General features: G+C 39.2%; 1 protein-coding gene and 1 long non-coding RNA gene across 8 annotated transcripts; both read left to right on the plus strand.

The window, feature by feature from the left end:
• Positions 1 to 5,090: 5,090 nt before the first annotated feature.
• LOC121872891 lies at positions 5,091 to 14,519 on the plus strand. Of its 2 annotated transcripts, none has more exons than XM_042375982.1 (3): positions 5,091 to 5,423; positions 8,583 to 8,704; positions 11,603 to 14,519. In XM_042375982.1, exon 3 carries the CDS (start codon positions 11,700 to 11,702, stop codon positions 13,710 to 13,712), a length of 2,013 nt encoding a protein of 670 aa, XP_042231916.1. In that variant the 5' UTR covers positions 5,091 to 5,423; positions 8,583 to 8,704; positions 11,603 to 11,699; the 3' UTR covers positions 13,713 to 14,519. The 2 variants fall into 2 exon arrangements, with proteins under 2 accessions (XP_042231916.1, XP_042231915.1); XM_042375981.1 differs by having other exon boundaries at positions 8,583 to 8,700.
• A 3,009-nt stretch (positions 14,520 to 17,528) lies between these two features.
• LOC121872892 lies at positions 17,529 to 25,582 on the plus strand. 6 transcript variants are annotated; one of them, XR_006090166.1, is made up of 5 exons: positions 17,529 to 23,351; positions 23,508 to 23,934; positions 24,113 to 24,139; positions 24,221 to 24,328; positions 24,383 to 25,582. It is a non-coding gene; the product is annotated as an uncharacterized LOC121872892 (long non-coding RNA). The 6 variants fall into 6 exon arrangements; XR_006090165.1 differs by having other exon boundaries at positions 23,588 to 23,934; XR_006090163.1 differs by lacking the exon at positions 17,529 to 23,351 and having other exon boundaries at positions 23,437 to 23,934.
• The last annotated feature ends 1,843 nt before the right edge of the window (positions 25,583 to 27,425 follow it).

The following is a 27,425-nucleotide window of genomic DNA, read 5'->3' on the forward strand; positions in this document are numbered from 1 at the left end:
GGGAGGGGTGTTGGTTGTGATTGTGGGGAGAGGGGTGATGGTTGTGATTGTGGGGAGGGGTGTTGGTTGGATTGTGTTGAGGGTGTTGGTTGTGATTGTGATTGATTGGGAGGAGGGTGAGGGATGTTGCGAGGGGGGTGTTGGTTGTGATGTGGGGAGGGGGTGTTTGGTGTGGGGGAGTGATTGTGGGAGGGGTTGGTTGTGATTGTGGGGAGGGTGTTGGGATTGTTTGGTGTGATTGTGGGGAGGGGTGTTGGTTGTGATTGGGGAGGGGTGTTGGTGTGTGGGAGGGGGGTGTTGGTTGTGATGTGTGTGGGAGGGGTGTTGGTTGTGATTGTGGGGAGGGGGTTGTGACAGATTGTGGGGAGGGGGTGAGTTGGGATTGTGGGGGAGAGGGGGTGACAGATTGTGGGGAGGGGTGTTGGTTGTGATTGTGGAGGGGTGTTGTTGTGATTGTGGGAGGGATGTTGGTGTTGGTTGTGATCAGGGGAGGGGGGGTGACAGATTGTGGGGAGGGGTTGGTTGTGATTGTGGGAGAGGGGTGATGGTTGATTGTGTGTTGGTTGTGATTGTGGGGAGGGGGGGTTGTGATTGTGGGGAGGGGGTTGGTGATTGTGGGGAGGGTGTGGTGATTGTTGTGAGATGTGATTGGGGAGGGTGGTTGTGATTGTGGGGAGGGGTGTTGGTTGTGATTGTGGGGAGGGGGGTGGGGAGTGATTGTGGGGAGTTGATTGTTGATGGTTGTGATTGTGGGAGGGGTGTTGATTGTGTTGAGGGGGTGTTGGTTGTGATTGTGGGGAGGGATTGAGTGGGTGTTGGAGATTGTGTGTTGGTGATTGTGAGGGGGGATTGTTGGTTGGTGTGATTGTGGGGGTGTTTTTGTGATTGTGAGGGGGTGTTGGTGTGATTGTGGGGGTGAAAGTTTGATTGTGGGGAGGGATGAAGTGGTTGATTGTGGGGGGTGATTGTGGGGAGGGGTGTTTGGGTGATGTTGAGGGGTGTTGGTTGGATTGGGGATGTTTGGATTTGGTTGGGGGAGGGGGTGTGGTTGTGTGTGTTGAGAACAGTGTGATTGTGGGGAGGGGGGGTGTTGGTTGTGATTACAGGGAGGGGGTGTTGGTTGTGATTGTGGGAAGGGGGTGTTGGTGATTGCAGGAGAGGGTGTTTTGCAGGAGGGGGTGTTGATTGTGATTGGGGAGGGGGTGTTATTTGATTGTGGGGGAGGGGTTGGTTGTTGGAGGAGGTGTTGGGAGATTGTGGGGATGGTTGGTGTGGTGTGGGGGAGGGATTGTGGGGAGAGGTGATGAGGGGGAGTGTTGGTGTGATTTGATTGGTTGTGATTGTGGGAAGATTGGGGAGGGGGGTGTTGGTTGTGATTAGGGAAGGGTGTTGGCGATTGTGGGGAGGGGGTGTTGGCTTGTGATTGTGGGAGGGGTGTTGATTGTGGAGGGGGTGTTGGTTGTGTGGGGAGGATGTTGGTTGTGATTGCAGGGAGGGGGTGTTGGTTGTGATTGTGGGGGAGGGGTGTTGGTTGTGATTGTGGGGAGGGTGTTGTGATTGTGGGGAGGGATGTTGGTTGAGATTGTGGGGATTTGTGATTGTGAGGGGTGTGGGGAGGGGTGTTGGTTGTGATTGTGAGGGGTGATTGGTTGTGATTGTGGGGAGGAGGGTGAGTGGGGGTTGTGATTGTGGGGGGGATGTTGGTTGAGATTGTGGGAGGGGGGTGGTTGTGATTGTGGGGATTGTTGTGGGGAGGGGGTTGGTTTGTAGATTGTGGGAAGGGGGGTGTGGATTGTGGGGAGGGGGTGTTGGTTGAGATTGTGGGGAGGGGATGTTGGTTGTGATTGTGGGGAGGGGGGTGATGGTGAGAGAAGCTGAACACCAACAACATTAGAAAACAAATTTCAGTACAGCACAGCAGGAACAAAACAATGACAGCAGATGCAGTAAGCAGGCAGGGAGGAGGGACTAACTTTAGCCAACATAACCTTGACTACCAGAGCAGAGCTGAATCAGTAAACCTGTATGTCTATCTTGGGTTACGTCACCTGAGAGAATTTATAGAATAAGCAAAATGAGACACTGATCATAATTAGGGATGAGGAGATAATAACAAATACTAATGGACAAAGATGAGGGGAGGAGGGCCAGGGGAAGGCAGAGACCGGGATGGATGAATGAAATAAACTAAGTCCCCCAGAGGCCAGAGAGATACAAAACCTTAGAAGATTCGTAAAAACAACCCGGGAACGTTTAGAGTGGAGGACTGTGGTCTCCACCCCTAAGATCTGGGGACGGTTCTCTGACTAACTGGGACGGAATCAGGTCACAGTTTTCAGCGATACCCAGTTAAAGAATTTCAAGACAAGAGCTTTGATGAAACTGAAGCAGTACAACTTCCCCGTGCTTATTAGCTAACATTCGAGAGATAACTGTAGAAGCATTGGGCAGATCAAGATATCTTGGAGTTTGAGAGCTCGTAGCATACTATATGCAGCATTAGCCCGCCCGATTCATTACAGTACTGATAATTTTCCAACAACTGAATGAAGAATTTAGATATACAGGATACAGCAAAGACTAGACCAGAATAAACCTATTGCTGTAAAAAAATAAGGCAGGCAGAATGTTATCTGTTACCGCCACAGTAGGATAAACTACCTGTAGAAGGGAGAGAGAAAGGGAGACAGGAGATGTTTTTTTAGTTTAACAAATTTATTGACAAAGCTTGGAGTACAGTTTGCCTATACTGAGTAATTCAGTCAGGTCTTGATACTGAAGGTGGTATGACTTCTCACTGTCATGCAGGACAGAGGTTCATACACAAAGAAATACATCATATTCATTAACAGTATATATAGGTCATATTCATGTGGGTGATGTCACTGTTCACTGCCATGCAGGACAGAGGTTCATACACAAAAAAATGCATCATATTCAATAGCAGTATATTTAGGTCAGAGTCATGTAGGTGATGTCACTGTTTGCTGCCATGCAAGACAGTGGTTCATATACATTGGACGTCATATTCTAATTGAAGACTAATCAGTGTGGGCTAGCCAATTTGGGATAAACAGCAAGAATGTCCCCAAGCACCCCCGATTCAATATAGTAATTACAAAGTTCATGATACAATAAGCCAGGTGGCCTGAAGTCTTTGACAGTATCACTGTCACATTCAATAATATAGTGTTCAAGTGTATGCTTTAAAGGTTTATCACAAAGTTTACATGCTGAGTGTTCTGGTATGGGTACAGCGTTACTAACTTGCCAGATGTGTCTGTATCCTAGCCTAATTCTGGCCACGACTACATCACATTGTCTGGTTCTGTCCTTTTGCTGGCCACACTGGTACCTCTTGTCACAAAATTTGTCATATTTACTAATGCTACAACTGCCAGGTCTCTCTGCATTTATCAGTTCTTCTAGATCACTGTTCATGATTCTGACTTGAATGTTTTTAAGTACAGCATTGGACAGGCCAAGGTCACGGTCAACATTTTCTTTCTTACATGCCTCCTTGGCCCTTAATGCACGAGTCATAAAGGCAAGCATGAACTCCGCATGCTTCCCAGATGGGCGCTGTAAACGCTTCTGTGCTTCACCTTGCACAGGATGGAAGGGGGTTCCCAATAAACTAGCCCCCTCGCGGGCAATCTAAAACAAAGCAAAAAATCATTGGCCAGTCTATCAGACAGGAGAGAGACAGAGGGAGTGTTGACAACGAACTTTGCTGAGGTGATAAATATGAAACAGATGGGCCTCGCCTCGGGCTGACTAGCTCGACTAGTCTATAGCCGTCCGGTGAGTTATCAAGTCAGGGAGCTAATAAGTCCTACATTAGACCCGAAACACGTAAGCTTTTATATTGTTTAACACCCACTCTACTCAAATATATTATATGTAGTCGTTAATAGTGAAGGAACGTACGAGTGAATTAATTATCTCATACGTAACATATGTAATTTGTACTCCGCAGGTTTTGACCGAATAAAGAACAATCGAGTCCTACGTGCAAGGGTCTAATTATCCCACAGTCGCTCATTGGGCGGTTACATTATCTAAGGAATAAGTTTCTAATTAGTCTATTACTGTTTTATGTTTGGTAATAATATATTGTAGTGGATTCCTCCCCTACAAACTCCGTTTGTTGCTGACTGGCCGACCCCCGCGAATCTACCGGCGTATCCCTCGTGGTCAAGGTCAGGTAACCAGCGACGCCGAACAAAGCCACGCCTACCTCCGCTATATAAGACCTGACCTCGTGGTGACCTAGGACTCTTTTCTACCTTCACCAACCAGCAAGCAACACCTCCTCCTCCTCCTGCCTGGCGGCCCTCGCTCCCGCCAGCGACCATGGCGACCCACAAGCTAGTCCCCTGAGCACCCTCACCAACCAGCTCTCTCTACTCAACGCTTGTAACCATGCTGCCTTCCCAGCACCAAGCTGCATTGTACATCCAATACAATATGTATACAGAGAGCACATTGTGAGTTTCCTTTCTCCATCCCATCCTGAGTGTGAACCAAACATCTCGTACCCCACAATACTTCCGGCAACAAAACGACTGACATTCTTACACTCAATGGGAGGGTGCAACACAGTGTCAAGGATGGTATTTAGAAGTTTTAAATGCCATCCTTGACACAAAAACAAATCGTTAATAAAATAGAGCCCTTTGTTGCTATGGTCATATTACGTAAGTCATAATCATACCGCTCGCCCTTCCGTCGCACAGAAGTTTGTTAACACTTTTACTCAAAAGTTAGCCAAATTTATATATATATATATATATATATATATATATATATATATATATATATATATATATATATATATACATATATCTTAAGATGAGTAGATGACCTGATTTATTTTTGCAGTCTTCATAATTTTTCCTCGGTTTTCTGGATTTGATATTCACATCAATGTCTTTAGTTTATGTATTTTTTCTTTTTGTGCGACTTGTAATTGAATGCTAAGAAAATTAAGAGGAAGATCTGGGAGAGAGTTAATAATATACATAAATAAACCTTATTGTATAGGGAGTGTGCTACAGAGAGGAGGAGGAGAGAGAGACACACTACACGTGACATCTCTCAACTAGTGAGAGGCTTGTATATATTGGGCATTCCAACCACAAAACTAAGCCACCGACAATTATACCTTATTCTACAGAGTTTATTTACCTTAAAGGAAAGCACATCCCGCTTTAAACACCGTAATAACGACCAAACACACCATGACCCCGATAAACAAGGGAAAACGTGCCATAAGGAAAAATACTTTGGGTTGTAAAGCGTTAAAAAATTGTTACCATTCTAAAAACAATTAAAGTGGGCGTGCTGGTGTGTGTTACCTCCTCCTGCCTCCTTCATTACCCCCACCAACAACCTCTGAAGTGACAAGAAAGTGCTCAAGTGTAAGTAATGCGTATGGCCTACCCAGAAATGGCTGGTAGTGATAAAGGCCAAGGTGAGGGGCCACACACACACACACACACTCCCTGCTGATTTACGACATGATATTACACTCAAGACATTATGTAAGTGTATTACCAAGTGAGAGTGACTGACAACCTCTACATCTTACCACACTCTGACATGAATTAAGGTCATTCAGTTAGTAGACTATTGAAGTTATTTGAAGGTAATTGATAAAGTTCCCAAATCTTCCCTATTGTCAGTGTTGCTGTGATGGAAGATTAACCCAAATGTACGATTTCTCTATCAATTAGCTGTTTTTTATCTGTTGTTATTAAGACTTTGAACTTTATATTTTATCCTTTCCGCCACTGATCGCCTCATTAGCCTCTTGGGCGGTCAGTCACGTCTCTGCAATGTACTGCTAGCAACTACTGGGCATGTACTGGCTCCTGAATGTATCTGAACATGTGCCAGTGTTGAAAGAGCTCACACTCGGTGCTGTCACAACGTTCTCCGGCAGATTGTTCCAAGAGTTCACAATTCTCGGTCGGAAAAAGTGGTAATACGTGACGACAGCGGTCCAACCTCGGCAGCTACTTGACAAGATTTCTCCTTAGAACCAAAAAGTTTTCTTACCTTGAGAAACATACAGATATGCAGGAGGATTGTATTTTGTGAGTTGCCAGTGTATCAGTTTATGACTACGAGTTGTGCGGAGGAAGACAGCCAAACACGATATTGCCACGAATGCTGTGTTTAGCCTGTAGGAATGGTTATTTTCTCAGAAGGGATGTTTATTCTACAGGTACTCCTCGACTTACGACAACCCGGACATACGACCGCCGTAGTCGTATAAAATATTTTTCAAATTACGTATTTTCTCGTACCGAAACTTTTCCGTCCCGTACGACAGCGTGGGCTGGGCCGCTCAGTTGGTGTTTGGCCGTCGTTGTTGTTAGTGATCGCGCTGTGTACTGACGAAATTTTGGTTTCTAATTCCCTTTAAAATGGCTGGCTAGCGTAAAAGTGAGAGTTTTCGTGGTGCTCATAAGAAAAGGAGACAGTCAATTGCTTTTGAGATGAAAATGAAAATAATAATGCAATATAAAAATGGAAAAACGGTAGCAACCATTTCACACGACCTTGGCTTCTCTCACTCGACGATATCAACAATTTTGAAGGACAAGGCAGAGGCATTTGCTACTATTAATGAGGGACGCAAATGTTTGAAGAAATGGATCACAATGTTAAGTGTTTTGCAAAAGTTGACAGACTGATCCAAGATGCACTTGCTTGCTACAGGGAGATTTACAATGAAAAGGAAAGGCAAACTGTGCAGTCTAAATTGGACATATATTTTAAGAAGTCCCCCACTGCTGTCTCCTCACGCCCCACTACTGCTGCCTCTTCACTCCCTAAAGATGATCCAATACCTTCAACAAGCAAGCAAGTATGTTAGCCTGTCTGAAGAAAGTGAAATTGATGACCCACCCAGCCCTGTCTTCTCCTCTGCTTCATCCAATTAATGTAGTCTCCATGTTTAATTAAAAAATTATTGAGGCCCTGTGTGCATTCAGCTGACTACATTAAAGGTAAGTGCACAGTAACACTTTATTCATTTTTCATTATTGATTACTTTTACTGTACCGTATTTAATTTTAGAATTTCTCTGTATTATTTTCGCATTTTCGATATACGACCAATTCGACTTACGACCTGGTCGTCGGGACGGAACCCTGTCGTAAGTCGAGGAGAGACTGTATTTGACAAGAATAGATAAAGAAATAACTACCAACAACTGTAACTAATACTTTAGGTTAGGTCTGGTAAGTTCATTTTCTTTATTTTTTGAATGAAGAATTACAGATTGGAAGAACATTTTGTTTTTTGTTGACTACAATGTGTTTACATGTTGGGTGCCAATGGTGCCATATTTAAAATCACTTGATATTTTTTCTTCACGGTAATTTCAGGAAAGATTTGTTCTGGTTGTCCAATTATTCCATTCACGCTGTTTGAAAGATTCTGTTGGATGAATTGTTTTTTTATTATCCTCTTTTTTTAAGTAAAAAAAAAATTAGGAAGAACAACAATTTCTGACTGACTGGAACATCAGCTGCTCTGAGAAAGGTATAATCATGGTGTGGACGGAGGGTTGAGAGCTGCTCCTCCACTGCTCACAGAAAAACGCCCAAAATCGTAAAATTGAAGTGATGCAAACACATTCCTCGTGCAATTTATTTTTTTTATTCCTCGAGAAATTTCATCAGGTAGCTGTTAAGGCCAGACCACTCTCATTAAGTATTACCAAAACAGTTTATCTTGACAATTTACTGGACCTGTGGCTTCTTTAACCTGAAGCTGTGACTGAGTAATGTCCTCTGAGGTGCTTATAAACTTCTATTAAATTACCCCTTGTCCATAGATAGTACAGTATGAACTAGGCAATTTTAGGTGTTCTAATCTCTCTGGGTGCCCAAGGTGCCAGAGTGTAGGCAACAGTCTGATGGCCCTCTTTTGAACATTCTCAATCAATTGAGTCTCTTGCCAATTTCTGGGGCCAGGCGGGGTGACAGTATACTCCAAATGGGGAAGCATTTCACTTTTGAAGAGCATTATGAGTAGCGACCTTGCCTTGCCAGTTATGAGTGTGCCTGGAAATCCTACATACAATGCCCAGTTCCCATTCTGTAGAAGTGGGTTGGTGATAGGAAGAGCGTCCAGATGTAAAACTTGCATCAAGTTTCCCTCCTCCAAAGTGGAGTTAGAAATTCGGTGGAAATAAGCGAGCACAATAATGAACCTTTTATAATTGTTGCTCAGAAAAATACATTATTGTACCCCAGAATGTCCAGATAGTGTATCATGCTGTTAAAATGTCTAGGTCTTCTGGTAATACTATAGATGGTGTTTGCCAGAGAGTGATTTAAAAGTATGGATCTCTCTGGTTATTTGTATCTTCCTTTAGGTCTTAACAGGGATATCATATTGTTTCATATTTTTAATAGTTTTTTAGACATCAGATAAAGCTTGTTCAGGTAATCACAATAGGCTTTTCAGCTGCATGATAACAAAGTTAGTGAAATTTTATAATAAAAACTCCCTTAGTGAATTAGTGTCCATAACTTCTTTTACTGATAAAATTATTTTTACAGCTTTGACACTTGGTTGGTGTGAAAAACTTGAGAATTGAGGCATTGATGTCAGTCGCTAGCAGGAGTAATGGTCTTCAGCAAGGATTTTATAGGAGCATCACATCTGCCTTCTTTACAGGTAGGTAGGTGTCTTATGCCTTATGAAAATCAAACTTTTGTGACAGAGTCCACCTGTCACACACATTTGGTGATAAAGTGTTGGAGTAAGGGTTTCCTTCAATGGCTAAAACCACAGACCTTCAGGTCCTCCTTTGAAGTACTGTACAGTAATTTTTGTATTTTGGATTAAGTTATGTCAAGAAGTGCCTCATACAAGGCACACATCACACAAGTTATTAACATATAATTCTTATGTATTAAATACGGAAATATCACAGGATCATGTACGATGGCAAAAATATTAAACAATTCAAGTGTCACATCCAGCCATTAGTGTGCTGATGACAGGTGTTAGTCAGTGTAGGAAGACAGTTGGATGGAGAGGTTGAGGAAATATTACCTAGATATTATTAAAAATCCTGTACTGTATACTGTATGTTTAGTGATAATGACTGTTTACCCTGGTAACACCATGAGTTGGCCACCCTGTGATGACCAACATCTTGACTCTAGTTTAAGATGTTTTACAGTAAACATAATCTTGTTTAGATATGTTGTACTGTTTGGTTTGATCTACCATCAGCATTGTAGATAAAACATTGAGTTAATTTTAGTAATGACAGTCTGTCAAACCTGCCACCACCATCGCTTCTTGCCTCTTGCATTAAAGATATTTTTACTATTAACATAATTCTGCTGAGGTACTGTATTCTTCAGTGATTCAGATTTTGATAATGTTTGACTTGATCTGTTGTCCTAGCACTTTATATAAAACACTGACTGACACTCACTGACACTACCACTTCTTACCCCCCCTATACAATTGTTTGTTTAATTGTGTCTGTATAATTTAAGATATTTGAGATGAAGTATTATTTTGTTCGAGTATTCTTTATTATTGTGACAGAAAACCCAGCAGTGATTTGTGGTAACACAAAAGTTTGTGAGTTAAAGTTATGTATGTGAGTGTGTTAAGACATGTGGAGACAGAAGCAAGTAGGGAGGAACCTTGGCAGAGAGCAAACGTTCTAGTCCCATTTGTCCACTGCTGAACTGTCTTAGAGTGAATTTATGCTCTGTATTAAAATAGATGGTCACAACTGACAATGTATCAGTGAAACCTTTCAAAAAATAGTGTACTGTGTAAGTTGAGGCTTTACTGTATCTAAATGCAACTTTGAGCTATTCTGGCTTTGTTAGAGGAATTTTTCTGGAAAAATGCACATTTTATTGGCAATTTTAAACAAATCGGCTCTAACATCAAGCTATGTAATTTTGTCAATAATGTGACTACAGTATTTCGTCTGTAGATTTTTAGGTTCCCAAGTTCTATACCTGTACTGTATTTGCATGAGGACATATAATAATAATAATAATAATTAACGGTTTATTGAAAAAGTTCTGCAGCCCGAAGGCTGAAAATATACATTGGGCATAAATGACTTATTACATACATTGGTGGTTTAACAAAAGCCTTCATTAGAGAAAGGTAAAGGAACATACAGTGAACATACAGATTAATGTAGGTGTTGAACAGCAAAAACGTAGTGTAGTAACTCCCTCCCAGATGGTGTTAGGAGGGACCTCACGTGGTGTAGTAGTTCCCTCACAGATGGTGTTATGAGGGGCCTCACGTGGTGTAATTCCCTCACAGATGGTGTTATGAGGGGCCTCACGTGGTGTAGTAATTCCCTCACAGATGGTGTTATGAGGGGCCTCACGTGGTGTAGTAATTCCCTCACAGATGGTGTTATGAGGGGCCTCACGTGGTGTAGTAATTCCCTCACATGAGGGGCCTCACGTGGTGTGATGGTGTTATGGGGCCTCACGTGGTGTAGTAATTCCCTCACAGATGGTGTTATGAGGGGCCTCGTGGTGTAGTAATTCCCTCACAGATGGTGTTATGAGGGGCCTCACGTGGTGTAGTAACTCCTTCACATATGGTGTTATGAGGGGCCTCACGTGGTGTAGTAATTCCCTCACAGATGGTGTTATATGAGTGAGGTGTGGTTCCAGGCCTTCCTATCGTAGACGGATTAACACATCGCTGGTAGTTGGGTCTCACGGGCCGTTATCACTGGGTACCTGGGACCTCACTGTGTGAAAGGTCAACTTGGGTACCACTGTTACTGTTGAGTTGTTCTCACTGACTTAAGCACTGTTCACCACTGTTCACCTCTGTTTAACACTGGTTCCATTTCTTTCCTAAATGAAATAGTAACTTCTGGCGTGAACTTGTTGATATTCCGGTGGGGAGGAGGGTTCAGGGGAGAGAGTTGGTATGGGCCAACATAACAGTTGACCTGGCTGCTCCGAGAGGAGCGCCAGGTACGTCTTGACCCTTCGGTGGTCAAGGATGTAGCCCCCTATGGGTTTTAAATGGACAAGGCAATCACACTTCTTGGCAAACATTAGTGTTACAATTTACTTGGTTTTTATATACAGGTATTGCATAACTGTTAATGAAAGTTTTCCTTTGTTTGTCAAGCATTTGTATGTGTTGCAAGAGAGTTAAGTGTGCAAAAATAGTGTTATAAAAGACAGGGTACAGTACAGTGCATTGTTGTCTAAAACTGCAAAATAAACTAATATATAAGATGGTTCAATGAGATTTAAGGCGAGCTAGTATGAGAAGGGTTACAGTGCTCAAGTCCTTCGGGCTAATTGGAAAAAATTCTAAGAATTACCTGAGCTCAAGTAGAGATTCCTCTTCTTACATTTCCTGCTTGACCTTACTTAAGTATCTGCTTTACATTTCTGGCCAGGAGAGTAGCTCTTGAAAGACAAGGCAGGGTACCGTTTGATAAGATTTGAAAGTTGAAGGTTGTGAGGAAAAAGAAAAATGTAGCACATTTGCTTTGAATTTAAGTTCTGTACTCAGAAAGTTTGAATTCTAATGTAATTTGTCTTGTTTCTTGCAGAATCATCATGGCATATAAACAAGATCAGCACCTTTAAAATTAAGCCTAGAGCTGGAAAGATATTTCAATGTGAAGGTAACATTAGTTTGTAAACAAAATGTTTGTTTTAATGGAACCAAGAAATACAGGTCCACAATTTATGGGTAAAGAAGAAAATTCAGAAAAATGTGATGATAGATGTGACCTTGAAAGAAATGATATGTACTGTAGTGCGAGTGATGATGCACCGTGTGATGTTGAACAAAAAGTGAATGAATTTGACAGGAAAGATGATAACCATAGAATAGACAATAATGGTATTATAGGTTACAAGGTTATAGAGAAACATGCTTCTGATCCGTGCTTGACACTGCGAATTGCTGTGCAAAAAGGAAATTCATCAGTAATTTCTGAAGATAAGAAGCCAAGTGTTGAACTTACCCAGGAAGATAATAAGCAGGATCTCTCAAAATGCTCTATAACCCCTGGATTTTGGAAGCCAGCTAAACGAAAAAAAAAGAACTTGCATGCAGGAAATCGAAAGAAGAGCTGGCGGTTAGAGTGCATGGTTCCAGGATGCTCCACGAGAGCATATTCCAGTAGGTTTGTGGACTTTCCTGATGACGTTGAGAAGAGGATTGAGTGGGCCAGACTAACAAAGGTGAATGAGAAGTTTCCAGAGGTGAGCCCCAGTGAAGCTCTACCTGCAAGGATCGGCCTGTGCATGGGTCACTTTATGGAAGAGAACTTCAATGTGTTTACTAGAGGGGATGGGAAACTGTGCAAGCTGAAAGAAGGAGTTGATCCTAGTATCTTCCCGTGGATCAAGTCATCAAACGTCACCACAGGTTTGGACATCTTTGAGAACTTGAAATATAGCCGTGAGATGAGATTGCTTAGTTTAATGAAAAGTGAATTATATCATATGATAAATCCCCCTACGAGAGGTTATGAAGAAATTATGCAGGATCCGTATAAGACAAATGAAATTTATGAAGACCAAAAGGATCCCTTAAAAACTGATACCAGAGAGGAGAGTGAAACTAAATTGCCAAGGATATGTGAGCAAACTGATCCATCGCATCTGGGACAAAATGAAGAAGAGTTGTACTGTCTTCCAAGAAGGTGTAGAACTAGAGTGCCAATTAATTATTCTGATCAAAATATTCTGGTAGAAGGGATTGAAGCTTTGCAGGATCCTTCAGAGATTATTAAAGATAAAAATATGATTTTTAACCATCCCAGAAGGTGTAGAACTAATGCAAGGTATATTTCTGAACCAGATATTATACATTTAAGTCGTGAAATTCCTCATTATCCTGTAGAAATTAAGGAAACAGATGAAGACATTCAGAATTTTCCCAGGAATAATGGTAGGCTGCCTCGTGCGTGTAAACAGAAAAGTGTTTTTGGTACTTCCGTAAAGGTTAAGCAAAAAATTGGTGATAGAAATGCAAGAGAAAGAAGTCGTGCAAAATGCAGAAAGGAGAACTTTAGAAACAGATACAAGAAGAAACTAACAGTGTTAAATTCCAGTGAAGATTGTTTGTATGATGTAAAAATTGAAAACTGTGAAGTTGAGTTGCCTGAAGTAGACTGCAGTGTTGAGGAATCCAATGCAAGTGTGTCTACAAATCAAGAACAACAAATATATGGAGATTTCAATCATTTTCTGGAACCATTGTCCAATCCTACTGTGTCTAACGAACAACCGTGTCAAGATCCCCACGCTTCTCTCAATGCTCAAATGATCGCATCATGCGTCGAAGCCGTCATGAATCCGATGATGGCCAGGTTAGAGATTTTCCAAGGAAATGTGGAAACGAGAATAGAACAACTGGAAGGGAAGGTAAACTCTCGACTTGAAAACTTAGAGGGGAGGATTAACTTATGCCTTGAGAAACTTGAATGTCTTAGCAATAATCATCATTCTAAACCATCAATACCTTCAGGTATGTGGACCACTCGATGTGATAACATGCCGGAAAACTCCACCCCCGTTGCTCTCTCAAATGGTATAACAACTCCTGTGCATCATATGGAAGTCAATCTCAAACCTTTTGCCATAAGTGAGAGAGAATATGAAATGATGGAAGGAGAAGATATACTTGAAGTAAAGGATACATATTGAGAGAGAGCATTAAGATTATTATGTGACTCATAAGAACTGTTTATGAGTGAAGGTGCTGTCGAGATGTTGAATACTTGTGCAGACTATTTAGAATACAGTACAATACAGTACTGTACAAACAAACAAGCTACCTAATATTGTAGTTGTAAGGATTTCAGATATTCATGAGTTTTTTATGTTCAAGTTTGTAGAATTTTAGTTTATGGAAATATTTTATTTTTGGAAGGACTTAACTTTTTAGTTTACTTTAATTAAATGAATTTTAGTTTGTATGCAAATGTTTTTGAATTCAGAAGAAAATTAACTGAATGGAGTTTTGCAATGGCCAGCAGAGATTTTTAATGTCATAACAGCTATTTACAAGATATATTTTGTCCTTGTGAACAGGAACAGGTGTGTGTGTCTCACTCTCAGGTTGATAGTGTGATAAGGCTGTCACTATTTCTCGTGTGGTGTGTTTATCGCTCGGACTCTCTGCTAAACTCCCGATAACTGTACAGCATTGTTTCTCATCAGTATATATAGACTATTAGCATAACCATATATATATTTTTTGAGAGAGTCAACTAATATCTCCTTCATCCATCAAAGCCAATTGTAACGTACAGTACAGTGTATTAAAATCAGCTCAGGTGGGTGAAAAGTCTTATCTTGAGGCTTTGTCTGGTAGATATGAGATTAAAGTGATGTTGACGAATACAGCACGTGGTACAGTGATATCCCCGTTAGCTGGAACAATTTGTGCAGAGCACTTCCGGGAATGAGAGATTTCCGGGTTACGGAAAAATGTTCTCGGAAGTTCCAGAAATTGCCCATTACATCATCTCTCGAACCCAGAAAAATATTCCTCATCCCCGGAATTTTCCGGGTATCGGGAAAATTTCTCAGAATTTTCCGGAAAATGTACCCCTCGGAAAATTGTTCCCAAAGCCGTAATTTTACAGAAAATTCCGGCTTTGGGAACAATTTTCCGAGAAAATTTCAATTCCGGCTGTCGGAGAGTTCCGGGTTTGAGGGATTCTGGCTAATGGAGATATTACTGTATGTCTTATAGATAAAAATAGGTTATATTGATATAAGAGAAAGTACAGTATTTTTTTCTTTATGCATTTGCACTCCATGTCATCACTGTTGTTCATGTGTACAATCAAAGACAAAAGTCGTGTCGTGGTTTTGTCCGAAGATTAAATATAACTAGTGAAACATTATGAGAGCCCCCTACCACAAGGCACAGCGCACCAAAAGCTTCATTGTACTACACTGTAACTCTCAAGCCATTTATCACATGTTTGACTTATCTGATTATTCTAGTAAAAATTGAAGCAACTGTAACATAGACTAATATTGATAGTACACTGATTCATAGCTTGTAAAACACTGGTATACAGGTTGAGCCTCGCTAGTCCAGCAAATTTTGGACCACACCGGTGCCGGACTGTTGAAAATTCCGAACCACCGAAGCTTAGGTTAAAAAAAAAAAGGGAAAAATATTGTATACAGAATACTATTGTATTTATACGACTCTTAACATACAAAGAAAGTTTATTCCCTTTTATGTTTTTGACCTTATGATAATTCAATTTCAATTCAATTTCAATAATTATTCCTTGATAGAGGAAGCTGGAACCTAGTGCTGTCACTAGGTACCCCTGTGCATGTAACTGAATAAAAGAAAATTAAGAAAGTTACGTATATCTACTTGAAATTACAAGTTGAAAAATAACCATAACACCTCACAGCTAATCATTTTGGGTTATCAGTACAATAGTTGTAAATTCAGCTTCATAATTTTTTTATAATTAATTAAAAGTAATAATAATGTGTTAAAGTAAGCAATAACCTCTTTAATTCTGGAGTTGGTTTAGGTATTATTTAGTCTACTGGAGACAGCAACTGGGGGATTCATTTGCCTATGGGAAACTACAACTTCATATACTGTATATGATGCAGGCTGATTTTTTTAGCCATTTATCAGACAAAAAGCTGACCTAGCGGCAGTTTCACAAGCCTAAGTCAAGGCCACCAGATACAAATCATGCTGAACCATCAAAGCTACTGAACTACTGTACAGAGGTTCAACCTGTATTATTTTATTGAGTGTACCATCAGATAAAGGTGGCCTACCCATGCTTGTATGGTTATCCCATTTGTGTTATAACCACAGTTTCATGTAAGGACAATAGAGCCTGGTTGTCCATGAATGCCCAGTTACTGACTATAACCCTGGTAATTTGCAGTTGACCTTCAAGAAACCAAATATCAGTTACAGTTCTCAGAAGTCTTAGAGAACAAGCACATGTCAAAAAAATAAAAGAAAGAATCAACTCAGTGTTTGTGAGCAGCAGAAGACATTATTTTAAAGGTTCTGTCATTTCCACTGGATTTGTTTGTGGCATAAAGATGTCTACCAAGCATCCAGAATCAATACTGGTACTATATGTAACTTGAGATATATTTGTTGCAAAAAGGTGTGTTAGAGTCATAGTGCAGGAGTTCCCAACCTGGTGCTCAAGATTGTGAACCCCTGTTATAGAGCACAGTACAGCAGCTATAGCATTGTTCTGTTTGTCACTCTCTGTTACTAGACATCACCAGCAGGAATTCACATACAAATAAAAGTTTATAAGTTTTGTTTATTGTAGAATTGCAGTAATAACAAAAGGACCGAATAAATTTCAGTGTAAAAGAAAAACTAACATATGAGGTACAGGTACTATGAGGTATTGAGTTAACTGGCATCTTTGTGGATGTGTGACCAATGCTGCCACTCGGTGATGGATGAACCCATATGTTTATTTCACGACAGTGATCATTCATAGTACTTCTGTAAAAAAATTAATCACCTTGACAGAACAATGTAGGAAGAGTTTTAAATGTACAAAAGTAAGGTGAAATAAGCGTAGTGATTGCTGTCATTATATAAGCAGCGGCAACATGAACCAAACCCGACCTAACGTAATAAAAACATATTACAGTGTCAGTAGGATAGGATGAGTTGGTTTAGTGTTGTAATACAGTAAATGGTTTATGCTCGCCTTGCTCAGTGATCTTAAAGTACAGTACAGTGGGGTATGCTATAACGAACGTAATTGGTTCCAGAACCTCATTCGTTATAGGATTAATCCGTTCCAGGCCCCCAAATACAACCACTTAACACTGAAAAAATTCTGTGGAAAATGTAAAAAATACCGTACTTTATCTTACCTTAGTGTTATTCAGCATGCAGGTACCCCTAAACACTGGCACATCACTATCACTTCCACTGGGAGTCTTGGCTTTAAGGTCCTCAAACAATTGTCTTGCCTTCTCACAAATTATAGCTTCACTAATGTTACCACCTGCCATTTCTTTCTCCTTTATCCACACTAAGAGTAAATTTTCCATCTCTTCAATCACATTACACTTTGCTTTGCTAATTCTAAAGATTCCCTTAGCCACTTGCACAGTTTTTAACTCCTCTTTATTCTTCAAAATCGTACATATAGTCGATTTAGCCATCCCATACTCATCACTAAGTTTCGCAGTGCTTCTTCCATTCTCACGTTTCTTTATAATTTCTTTCTTAGTTTCAAGGGTTATTAGCTTTCTCACTCGCTTTGGACGACTCATTGTTACAATTGTATACTTGTATAACAGAATAGTTATACAAATAACGCGAATTTCCACATCAAAAGACGAAATTTCAACAATAACAGTGGTGCACTGGCTACACAATGAGACAAAGATGGCGCCTGACGCTCTTGTTGTGGGTCGCGGTACAACAATATTCATGCGCCAGGCGAAATAGTCCCGTATTCATCCGTGTTCGTTGTAGGAGTTGCGTTCGTTATAGCATTCTCAATTTTATAGGTAAAACCGTTCGTTATAGGAATATTCGTAGTAGGATCCGTTCGTTATAGCATACCCCACTGTATGTCTATTTCACCTTTTTTCATACATTGAGAATCTTTGCATCATTTAACAAGGTAATTGGTATTTTTGTTTTGTTTTTCCAAGTACAGGTAGTGATTATTTTTTTCCCCAAGGAATTATTATTTTTTTTAAGTAGTGATTTTGTTTTATAAGTAATGGTCACTGTGTGGAAATTCAGCCTAATAGCCATGCATAGCTAAACTGGATCACAATGTACCTTGGGACTTTTGGCAAATAAATGCTTCATGGTTTCGAGAATAGTGTAGGAGAGGAGAGGCCATCAGGGGTTGTGTGACTGTTGAGAACCACTACTACTTTATGATATCTAATTTTGTACTGTACTCTTCTGTATTGTATATGTGAGATTCATCTATATGCACAGTAAAGGATCTCCCACATTTATACTGTACTGGTAACCTCTTGTGTGGCTTCTCATCCGATGAAGATCGAATTAAGGAAACTTTATTCTCATGATATTTGTGAGATATTGTAGTTGTTTTATGCAAATTCTCGATTATTAATTTTTCTTGTAATGGTAAAGATGAATGTAATTTTTCCCATATGTGTAGAGTATTTTATTTCTTTATTTTTTATCGTCTCTTTACAAAGTTATTTTCAGGCTCTTATTTTTTATGTTCTGTAATTTTGCACTAATATGATCCAGGGTAATTAAGTCTTGATTGTGTGAGTTACCAGTGAGTGACCAGGTTTTCCAGGTAAGATTTAACCCCTGGCTGTTTGTATGTCATAATTTTAAGTTTCAGTTAAGATTTTATTTTATTAAGAACTCAAGACACTGTAATAATTTAATAAATTGTTTTAAAATTTATGTTATGAGAGTGGTGTCATATTTTAAAAATGTATTGGGAAATTTTTGATGAAATAATTGAAGTATGTTGAGAGATAGAGCTTTACAAAATAGTCCAGAGGGAGAAAGAATTGAGTATTAAAAACAGAAAGAAAATCAAAAGCAATGCTAAGTAATAAGTTTTGTAAGGCATTGTGTTTTGATGAAATAATGGGATCTGTGTCAAGGTGTTAACTGATTCCTTGTAAAGATGTGAAGAGTATCAGTGATGGAAATAGGTTTTAGGAACTAGCTTGGAGGATGAGGGAAGGAAAAAAGCAAACATGAATAGGTGTGAAAAAGTCTACATTTTTAGTTTGATTTTTTTTTTTTTTTTTTAGAAAAGATACCACATTATACTCTATATGTACAAAGACAATTAATTGACATCCCTCAATTTAATAATACTGTAGTTAATAATTATTCTTTAGTGAGCAAATACAGTACAGTGTAACAGGAACTTAAGTGTACTGTATTGTATATTTGTACCCTATTTCTATCCCTAGAGGGCAAAGGGAGGATGTCCAAAGAGAGGGATTGAGTCACAAGAAAAAATAAATAGAACTTTCAATAGGGAGATGAGGATTGTGATGGATAGGTATATGAGCCAGTTTGTATATTATAGCACTAAGTCATGGGGTAAAAACACGTAGATATCAGTGGCTGGAAGTGATTCATTAATTAGGTGTATTTTTCTTATAACTTGTAAGAGAAAACAGTTACCAGTTAAGGTAAAAAGCAGAGAGTCATGACATCATGTCTGTAGGTACACAGAGTTACTTGTGGCCGGTAGGTGAGGTGGCTGTTATAGATTCAGTCCAATTAGTTCAAGTTATAACTCCATGTTTGGGTGACTCTCTAGTACTCTGAAATTATACCTTAGAGATATTATGCCTTAATATCCATACACTTTTAAAATACAGTATAGTACCATATATATACTACTGTACTGGACTGTATATCAGAATTTAGTTTGTCATTCAAGGTTCCACTGTGATATGGTGTTGAGTGTGTCCATTAACCCCACCCGGCCACCTGGTCTTACTGTACTGCCATGCATATAAGTACATCATGTAGCAATTACCGTAATTATCTGTACGTATAGTATGACTGCTGTTTAACCCAGCACTGTAGACACTGCTGTTTAACCCAGCACTGTAGACACTGCTCTTTAACCCAGCACTGTAGACACCGCTGTTTAACCCAGTACTGTAGACACCAAATAGTAAAAGTGTTGCTAACATTATTATTATGAGATTACAGTATGTTGATCACTGCTGTAAATATCTATAAACATACAGTACTTAAATCATTCGACTTTTTTGTAATATAAAGTAATGACATATAACTTATTATAAGCCTTCTAAGTTTCTCCAGGGCTGTAATTTAACCTAGAACATTTTTGCCAGAGTATTGAGCTGCTTCACGTTCTCTGAATGTGAGCACCGCTACTGACCTGTGTAGGCATGACTCGAGCATCTGAGGCATGATGACTTTTCTGAAGATTCTTTTGAGTCTCCTGAGGAATCTTTGAGTATCCTGAGGAATCTTTGAGTCTCTTAAGGATCGTTTAGACTTAATTCTTCAAGAGACACTGGATTTTCAATTAGACTTTGGTCACCCTGATGTCCTGCATAACACTGTCGAGGTTGTAGGGACAGAAATTGTGGAGTTTGTTCGACAATTTTCTTTCTTCCCGCTGTAACAAACATGAAAGTAGAGGTAAACTCCCTTAGTCGGGTGCAATGTCAATCTGGTATATTAGAAGTTGGGGCATTTAATTTTTGTGATATAAGTTAATGTACACCTGCCTCCTCTTCCTCCTATGATCTGGTTGACTTCAGACGCATGAGACTGTGAGGGATGGCCGTGTCATAACATAAGGATTGGCCATAAAATCCCACTTTATAACAGAGCCCATAGTGAATTGGGTACCTTTCCTCCTTCAACAGGGTAGCATGGAAGTTAGCTAGAACTGGAGGGATTGAGTGTGTAATCTAGTTGACAGGCTCAGTGTGCAGGTTTTGTTGTGACGTCACGACTCTTTACTTTATACCTTGAATGATGACTGATGTTTATATAGAGTATAATATCAGGGACATAGTTATGAATCTAAAATATAAATAATTGATAAGTTACTCCTAGCCTCCAGTGTCTAAGGGTGGAGTTAGGTTTTCAACTTATGAACTTACTGCTGTGATATGTGAGTCAGTCCAGGCTAAGTCAGAAAATGGGATTTCAGGTACAGTATATATTTTTTTAATCTTGTGTGGTAATTTAAGAATTCTTTTAGTTTTTCACATTAGGGAGAATTTGTTTATGTAAAATAAGTTATATAAATAGGAATATTTAAACCCGGCTTGCAAAAGTAAATATTCTTATTAAAAAAATTAAAGAAATTTCAAAAAGTTAATGTTTGCACTATCATCTCCTTATCATTGTCAACATCATCATCATATTCATCTTTTTTCAGCATCAACAAATTTTAGTTACCACTGTCACCATCATGTACAGTGTCTCCGTGGAGTATACTGTACATTGATATTTCTTTATTGTTTTTGGTAGCAGCTATCTCCACGTGGGCTTCAGATGCTAGATTCTTCAGCGCGTCTTAAAACATTTGCTGAAAGAGTTGACGTGACCAGCACAAAAAAGGAAATGGGTATCAAATGCCTTCCTTGATATTTATGTTTACAGTTTTTAATTATCGACTTTATACTCGTGGAAATTATACACAAGAAACTAAAGTAAATTTCTTTATAACTCACTCATGACAATTGAAAGAAAGTGAATTAAGTTTTGTTGCTGTGTGAATCTTTATTTTTTTACATTGGTGAAATTAGTCGATTCATTTTAATGTACTGTACTAAGGTTTTTTTCTCCGTTCACTTCCCCTGTAACATGTTCACACTATCTTTACATACAGTACTGTGCTGTTGTTTCATGTGTGTGTGTCTCTCTCAGCATTGTTTTATTTCTCACATTTTCCTCAACTTACATGTTTACTTTATCAAATTTCTTGTTTTTTTAAGACATTTTATAATAAGTTTACTGAATTGATTTTGATACCGGGTATCTCTCGTTTTATTCCCACATTTTCCAAGTGGACAAAATCTTAATAGTAGGCCATTGTTTTTTGTTTGTTTTGTTACGGTACACAGGACGTGGAATATGAACTTCCACTCAATCAGTACAAGTGGTGTTTCTCACTAGCTGGATCTTGGATGAATGAGTTTCTTGTTTTTAATATATCTGATCACTTGATACTTGTACTTAAGAGTTTAGTTAGTCCAGGTGTAAGTAGTGAAGGGAGTTGTAGATGAAGGTAGAGATGGATATAGTAATTAAGGCAGTTTGGGTGGAGGAATGCTGAAAGGTTTGTGTACGGGCATGACAGTTTACCGCACAAAGTGAATGAGATATTTAATTAATCTTGTTTATGCCATCATTTATATTTTATGGCCTATAGATAATTCAATAAATGAAATGCAAGTTCACCCATCAGATTCACCCACTGTCACAGACTCTCTCATCCAAAGGGCTACAGGTATAAGTATTTTGAGCCAGGGTTATTGTCCATTCAGATTAGTCCATATTTTGTAAACAGTCACTCTCCCAGTTGAACCAGTGTTTATAAGGAAGTTAGTAGGAACACCTAGATAAATTCTGAACTAGTTTACTTGGCTTGGATCTCTCAGAAGTTAATTTAGTTCACATAATATTTTTTCCTGCCTGGACACTCTGACAATACTGTATATGTCTGTGTTCCACTGCATTCCTCATGAAAATCAAACCAAGAAATGTTGGGGAGTTTTTAGTCAAAGTATGGCAGCTTTTTTATTTGGAATTCTTGTGTTAATATGTCAATGATTTGGTTCGTTGTATTCTTTTGCTAACATTTCAACCACTGTACATAATTTTAATCATTAAAACCTTTTTTATTTTTGTATAATACAGTATACAAATTCTTTTATTGAATATTTCTAAAGAAAAATTGATGATATTTGGTGAACATACAAATATTTACCATGCTGTTTTATGTTAGAGCTAATTCTTTATTATTTGCAAATTTAGGCTTTGCGTTTTAATTATTTATGTTAACCTGCATTTAGCATGAATGGTCGAGGTTGATAGTTTAACATAAATGGTCGAGGTTGAGAGTTTAACATGAATGGTCAAGGTCAAGAGTTTAGCATGAATGGTCGAGGTCGAGAGTTTAGCATGAATGGTCAAGGTCAAGAGTTTAGCATGAATGGTCAAGGATGAGAGTTTAGCATGAATGGTCGAGGTCAAGAGTTCAGGATGAATGGTCAAGGTTGAGAGTTTAGCATGAATGGTCGAGGTCAAGTGTTTAGCATGAATGGTCGAGGTCAAGAGTTTAGCATGAATGGTCAAGGATGAGAGTTTAGCATGAATGGTCGAGGTCAAGTGTTTAGCATGAATGATCAAGGTTGAGAGTTTAGCATGAATGGTCGAGGTCAAGAGTTTAGCATGAATGGTCAAGGATGAGAGTTTAGCATGAATGATCAAGGTTGAGAGTTTAGCATGAATGGTCGAGGTCAAGAGTTTAGCATGAATGGTCAAGGTTGAGAGTTTAGCATGAATGGTCGAGGTCAAGAGTTTAGCATGAATGGTCAAGGTTGAGAGTTTAGCATGAATGGTCAAGGTTGAGAGTTTAGCATGAATGGTCAAGGTTGAGAGTTTAGCATGAATGGTCAAGGTTGAGAGTTTAGCATGAATGGTCAAGGTTGAGAGTTCAGCATGAATGGTCAAGGTTGAGAGTTAGCATGAATGGTCAAGGTTGAGAGTTAGCATGAATGGTCAAGGTTGAGAGTTTAGCATGAATGGTCAAGGTTGAGAGTTTAGCATGAATGGTCAAGGTTGAGAGTTTAGCATGAATGGTCAAGTCAAGAGTTTAGCATGAATGGTCAAGGTTGAGAGTTTAGCATGAATGGTCAAGAGAGTTTAGCATGAATGGTCGAGGTTGAGAGTTTAGCATGAATGGTCAAGTCAAGAGTTTAGCATGAATGGTCGAGGTCAAGAGTTTAGCATGAATGGTCGAGGTCAAGAGTTTAGCATGAATGGTCGAGGTCAAGAGTTTAGCATGAATGGTGAGGTCAAGAGTTTAGCATGAATGGTCAAGGTTGAGAGTTTAGCATGAATGGTGAGGTCAAGAGTTTAGCATGAATGGTCAAGGTCAAGAGTTTAGCATGAATGGTCGTCAAGAGTTTAGCATGAATGGTCGAGGTTGAGAGTTTAGCATGAATGGTCGAAGTCAAGAGTTTAGCATGAATGGTCGAGGTCAAGAGTATAGCATGAATGGTCGAGGTCAAGAGTTTAGCATGAATGGTCGAAGTCAAGAGTTTAGCATGAATGGTCGAGGTCAAGAGTTTAGCATGAATGGTCAAGGATGAGAGTTTAGCATGAATGGACAAGGTTGAGAGTTTAGCATGAATGGTCAAGGTTGAGAGTTTAGCATTGGTCAAGGATGAGAGTTTAGCATTGGACAAGGTTGAGAGTTTAGCATGTTGTCAAGAGTTTAGCATGAATGGAAGGTTGAGAGTTTAGCATGAATGGTCAAGAGTTGAAGATGAGAGTTTAGCATGAATCAAGGTTGAGAGTTTAGCGTTGAATGGTCGAGGTCAAGAGTTTAGCATGAATGGTCAAGGTTGAGAGTTTAGCATGAATGGTCAGTTTAGCAGAATTTAGCATGAATGGTCAAAGATGAGAGTTTAGCATGAATGGACAGGTTGAGAGTTTAGCATGAATGGTCGAGGTCAAGAGTTTAGCATGAATGGTCAAGGTTGAGAGTTTAGCATGAATGGTCGAAGTCAAGAGTTTAGCATGAATGGTCGAGGTTGAGAGTTTAGCATGAAGGTCGAGAGCTGAGAGTTTAGCATGAATGGTCAAGGTCAAGAGTTTAGCATGAATGGTCGAGGTCAAGAGTTTAGCATGAATGGTCAAGGTCAAGAGTTTAGCATGAATGGTCGAAGTCAAGAGTTTAGCATGAATGGTCGAGGTTGAGAGTTTAGCATGAATGGTCAAGGTTGAGAGTTTAGCATGAATGGTCGAGGTTGAGAGTTTAGCATGAATGGTCAAGTTTGAGAGTTTAGCATGAATGGTTGAGGTCAAGAACATTGCGACTGAAAAACAAAAGAAACGGGAGTAAAACCGTGACAAAAACCTAATTATTAGATAGTAATATTATACACATCATGGCAGCAGTCATATAAATGTTATTGTCGAGATTATATAACATAAGGGAAAAGTTCAGTGATGTGCTGTTTTACTAAGGTTGGGGGAGCAATAAGCGAGATACAGTACTACAGGGGTAACAGTCGGACAGTTTACGCCGTGCAATAAATCAATTAATTCTTCATCTCGTGACTTCAGAATGTCTCACTTTACTCATTATTTCCTCTTGCCATATTCAGTACAAAACCTTCGACTGATCGGAAGTTATATATTTGTCACAGAAATACGTTTGTTTCTTTAAGGAAATTTATTTATGTTTTTTACTTTGTTAAAATGTTTATATTGTATTATTAAAGAGATTTATTTGATTTTGTTTTAATTTTATGATTTTGTGATATAGTTTTGGAGCATTTATTAGTTATTGTATTTTTTTAGTAGTTATTTCTTCCCGGGAGTCATTTACCTGATGTCTTATGTGTGTTGGGAGTCTTAGTATTTTTTTAATACAGGATTTATTATTAATTTTAGTGATAAATAAGATCAAAGGAATATTTATGAATTGGAGTAAATATTTGTGTTTGTTTCTTTATAGTTCATGTGAAGTGAGTTGTATTTTTGTTTTATTTTTATTATATATGTTTGTGTACTTTATTGAATAAGTTTTTTATCTGTTCTAAAATGTGATAAGATGCTCACGAACAAGTTTAACTGAGATAGATGCACTTGTTAATAAAACCTGTATTTGATTATTATTTTAGTTGGCTTACTAAAGGCTGCTAAGGTTTGATGGTAAAATTGAATAAGAAAATTTGGTACAGTATTATAACGGAGATGATGAATCACTTATCCAATGATTATTGCATTGCAATTACATATTTGCTTTATTAAAAATTATTAATAAAATATAAGCTTGAAATTATTTGTGTATTGTATTTCCTGTGTTTGGGAAGATAACTCAATACTGTTAAAAATATGAGGTTGGGAACTCTCTTATGGTTAAAGACTGCAGATGACTTGGTTCTTGCTTCCAGTGCACATCTCTCTCATGACAGGGCAAGTCTTAGCATTAATAAGATGGAAATAGTGATGCTGATCATTCCGGTTTACTCGATCAGTCTTTTATTGAAGCCTGAAGATGTCCCTTGTACTCTCCCAGTCATATATGAAGCCTGAAGATGTTCCTTGTACTCTCCCAGTCATATATGAAGCCTGAAGATGTCCCTTGTACTCTCCCAGTCATATATGAAGCCTGAAGATGTTCCTTGTACTCTCCCAGTCATATATGAAGCCTGAAGATGTTCCTTGTACTCTCCCAGTCATATATGAAGCCTGAAGATGTTCCTTGTACTCTCCCAGTCATATATGAAGCCTGAAGATGTTCCTTGTACTCTCCCAGTCATATATATGAAGCCTGAAGATGTTCCTTGTACTCTCCCAGTCATATATGAAGCCTGAAGATGTCCCTTGTACTCTCCCAGTCATATATGAAGCCTGAAGATGTTCCTTGTACTCTCCCAGTCATATATGAAGCCTGAAGATGTTCCTTGTACTCTCCCAGTCATATATGAAGCCTGAAGATGTTCCTTGTACTCTCCCAGTCATATATGAAGCCTGAAGATGTTCCTTGTACTCTCCCAGTCATATATGAAGCCTGAAGATGTCCCTTGTACTCTCCCAGTCATATATGAAGCCTGAAGATGTCCCTTGTACTCTCCCAGTCATATATGAAGCCTGAAGATGTTCCTTGTACTCTCCCAGTCATATATGAAGCCTGAAGATGTTCCTTGTACTCTCCCAGTCATATATGAAGCCTGAAGATGTCCCTTGTACTCTCCCAGTGTGAGCCCCAGTCATATATGAAGCCTGAAGATGTCCCTTGTACTCTCCCAGTCATATATGAAGCCTGAAGATGTTCTTGTACTCTCCCAGTCATATATGAAGCCTGAAGATGTCCCTTGTACTCTCCCAGTCATATATAGCCGAAGAATGTTCCCAGTCTTATATGAAGCCTGAAGATGTCCTTGTACTCTCCCAGTCATATATGAAGCCTGAAGATGTCCCTTGTCCTGGCAGTCATATATGAAGCCTGAAGATGTCCCTGGTACTCTCCCATATATGAAGCCTGAAGATGTTCATGTGCTCTCCCAGTCATATATGAAGCCTGAGAGAATGTTCCTTGTACTCTCCCAGTCATATATAAACCTGAAAGATGTCCCTTATTACTCTCCCAGTCATATATGAAGCCTGAAGATGTCCTTGTACTCTCCCAGTCATATATGAAGCCTGAAGATGTCCCTTGTACTCTCCCAGTCATATATGAAGCCTGAAGATGTTCCTTGTACTCTCCCAGTCATATATGAAGCCTGAAGATGTCCCTTGTACTCTCCCAGTCATATATGAAGCCTGAAGATGTCCCTGGTACTCTCCCAGCTCAGTTTTAGGCCGCATCACACAAGTACTAATAGGTTAAAAAAAAATTAAACACACAGTTTATTAGTCAAGGTAAATATGTGCAGTATTGATGGCTTTTCGTATGTGAGTTGAGAGTTAGTATTGATCATGAGGGAAAGTGGAGCAGTTTCTACCTGATTGTGGTCTTTTGTTGAGGGTGATTTTGCAGTTTATTTATTAACACATAATTATCATCATCACCCAAGAGGAACAAGGTAATGATTTGAAGACTAAAATGTCACACTTTAAATTGGGTGAGAGATACGAGCCACATGTGTTATTAACATTCCCTCCCCTTCGCCACACTC

Source organism: Homarus americanus, unplaced genomic scaffold, assembly GCF_018991925.1.
Source record: "Homarus americanus isolate GMGI-L3 unplaced genomic scaffold, GMGI_Hamer_2.0 scaffold11022, whole genome shotgun sequence".
Classification (NCBI taxonomy): Eukaryota; Metazoa; Arthropoda; class Malacostraca; order Decapoda; family Nephropidae; genus Homarus; species Homarus americanus.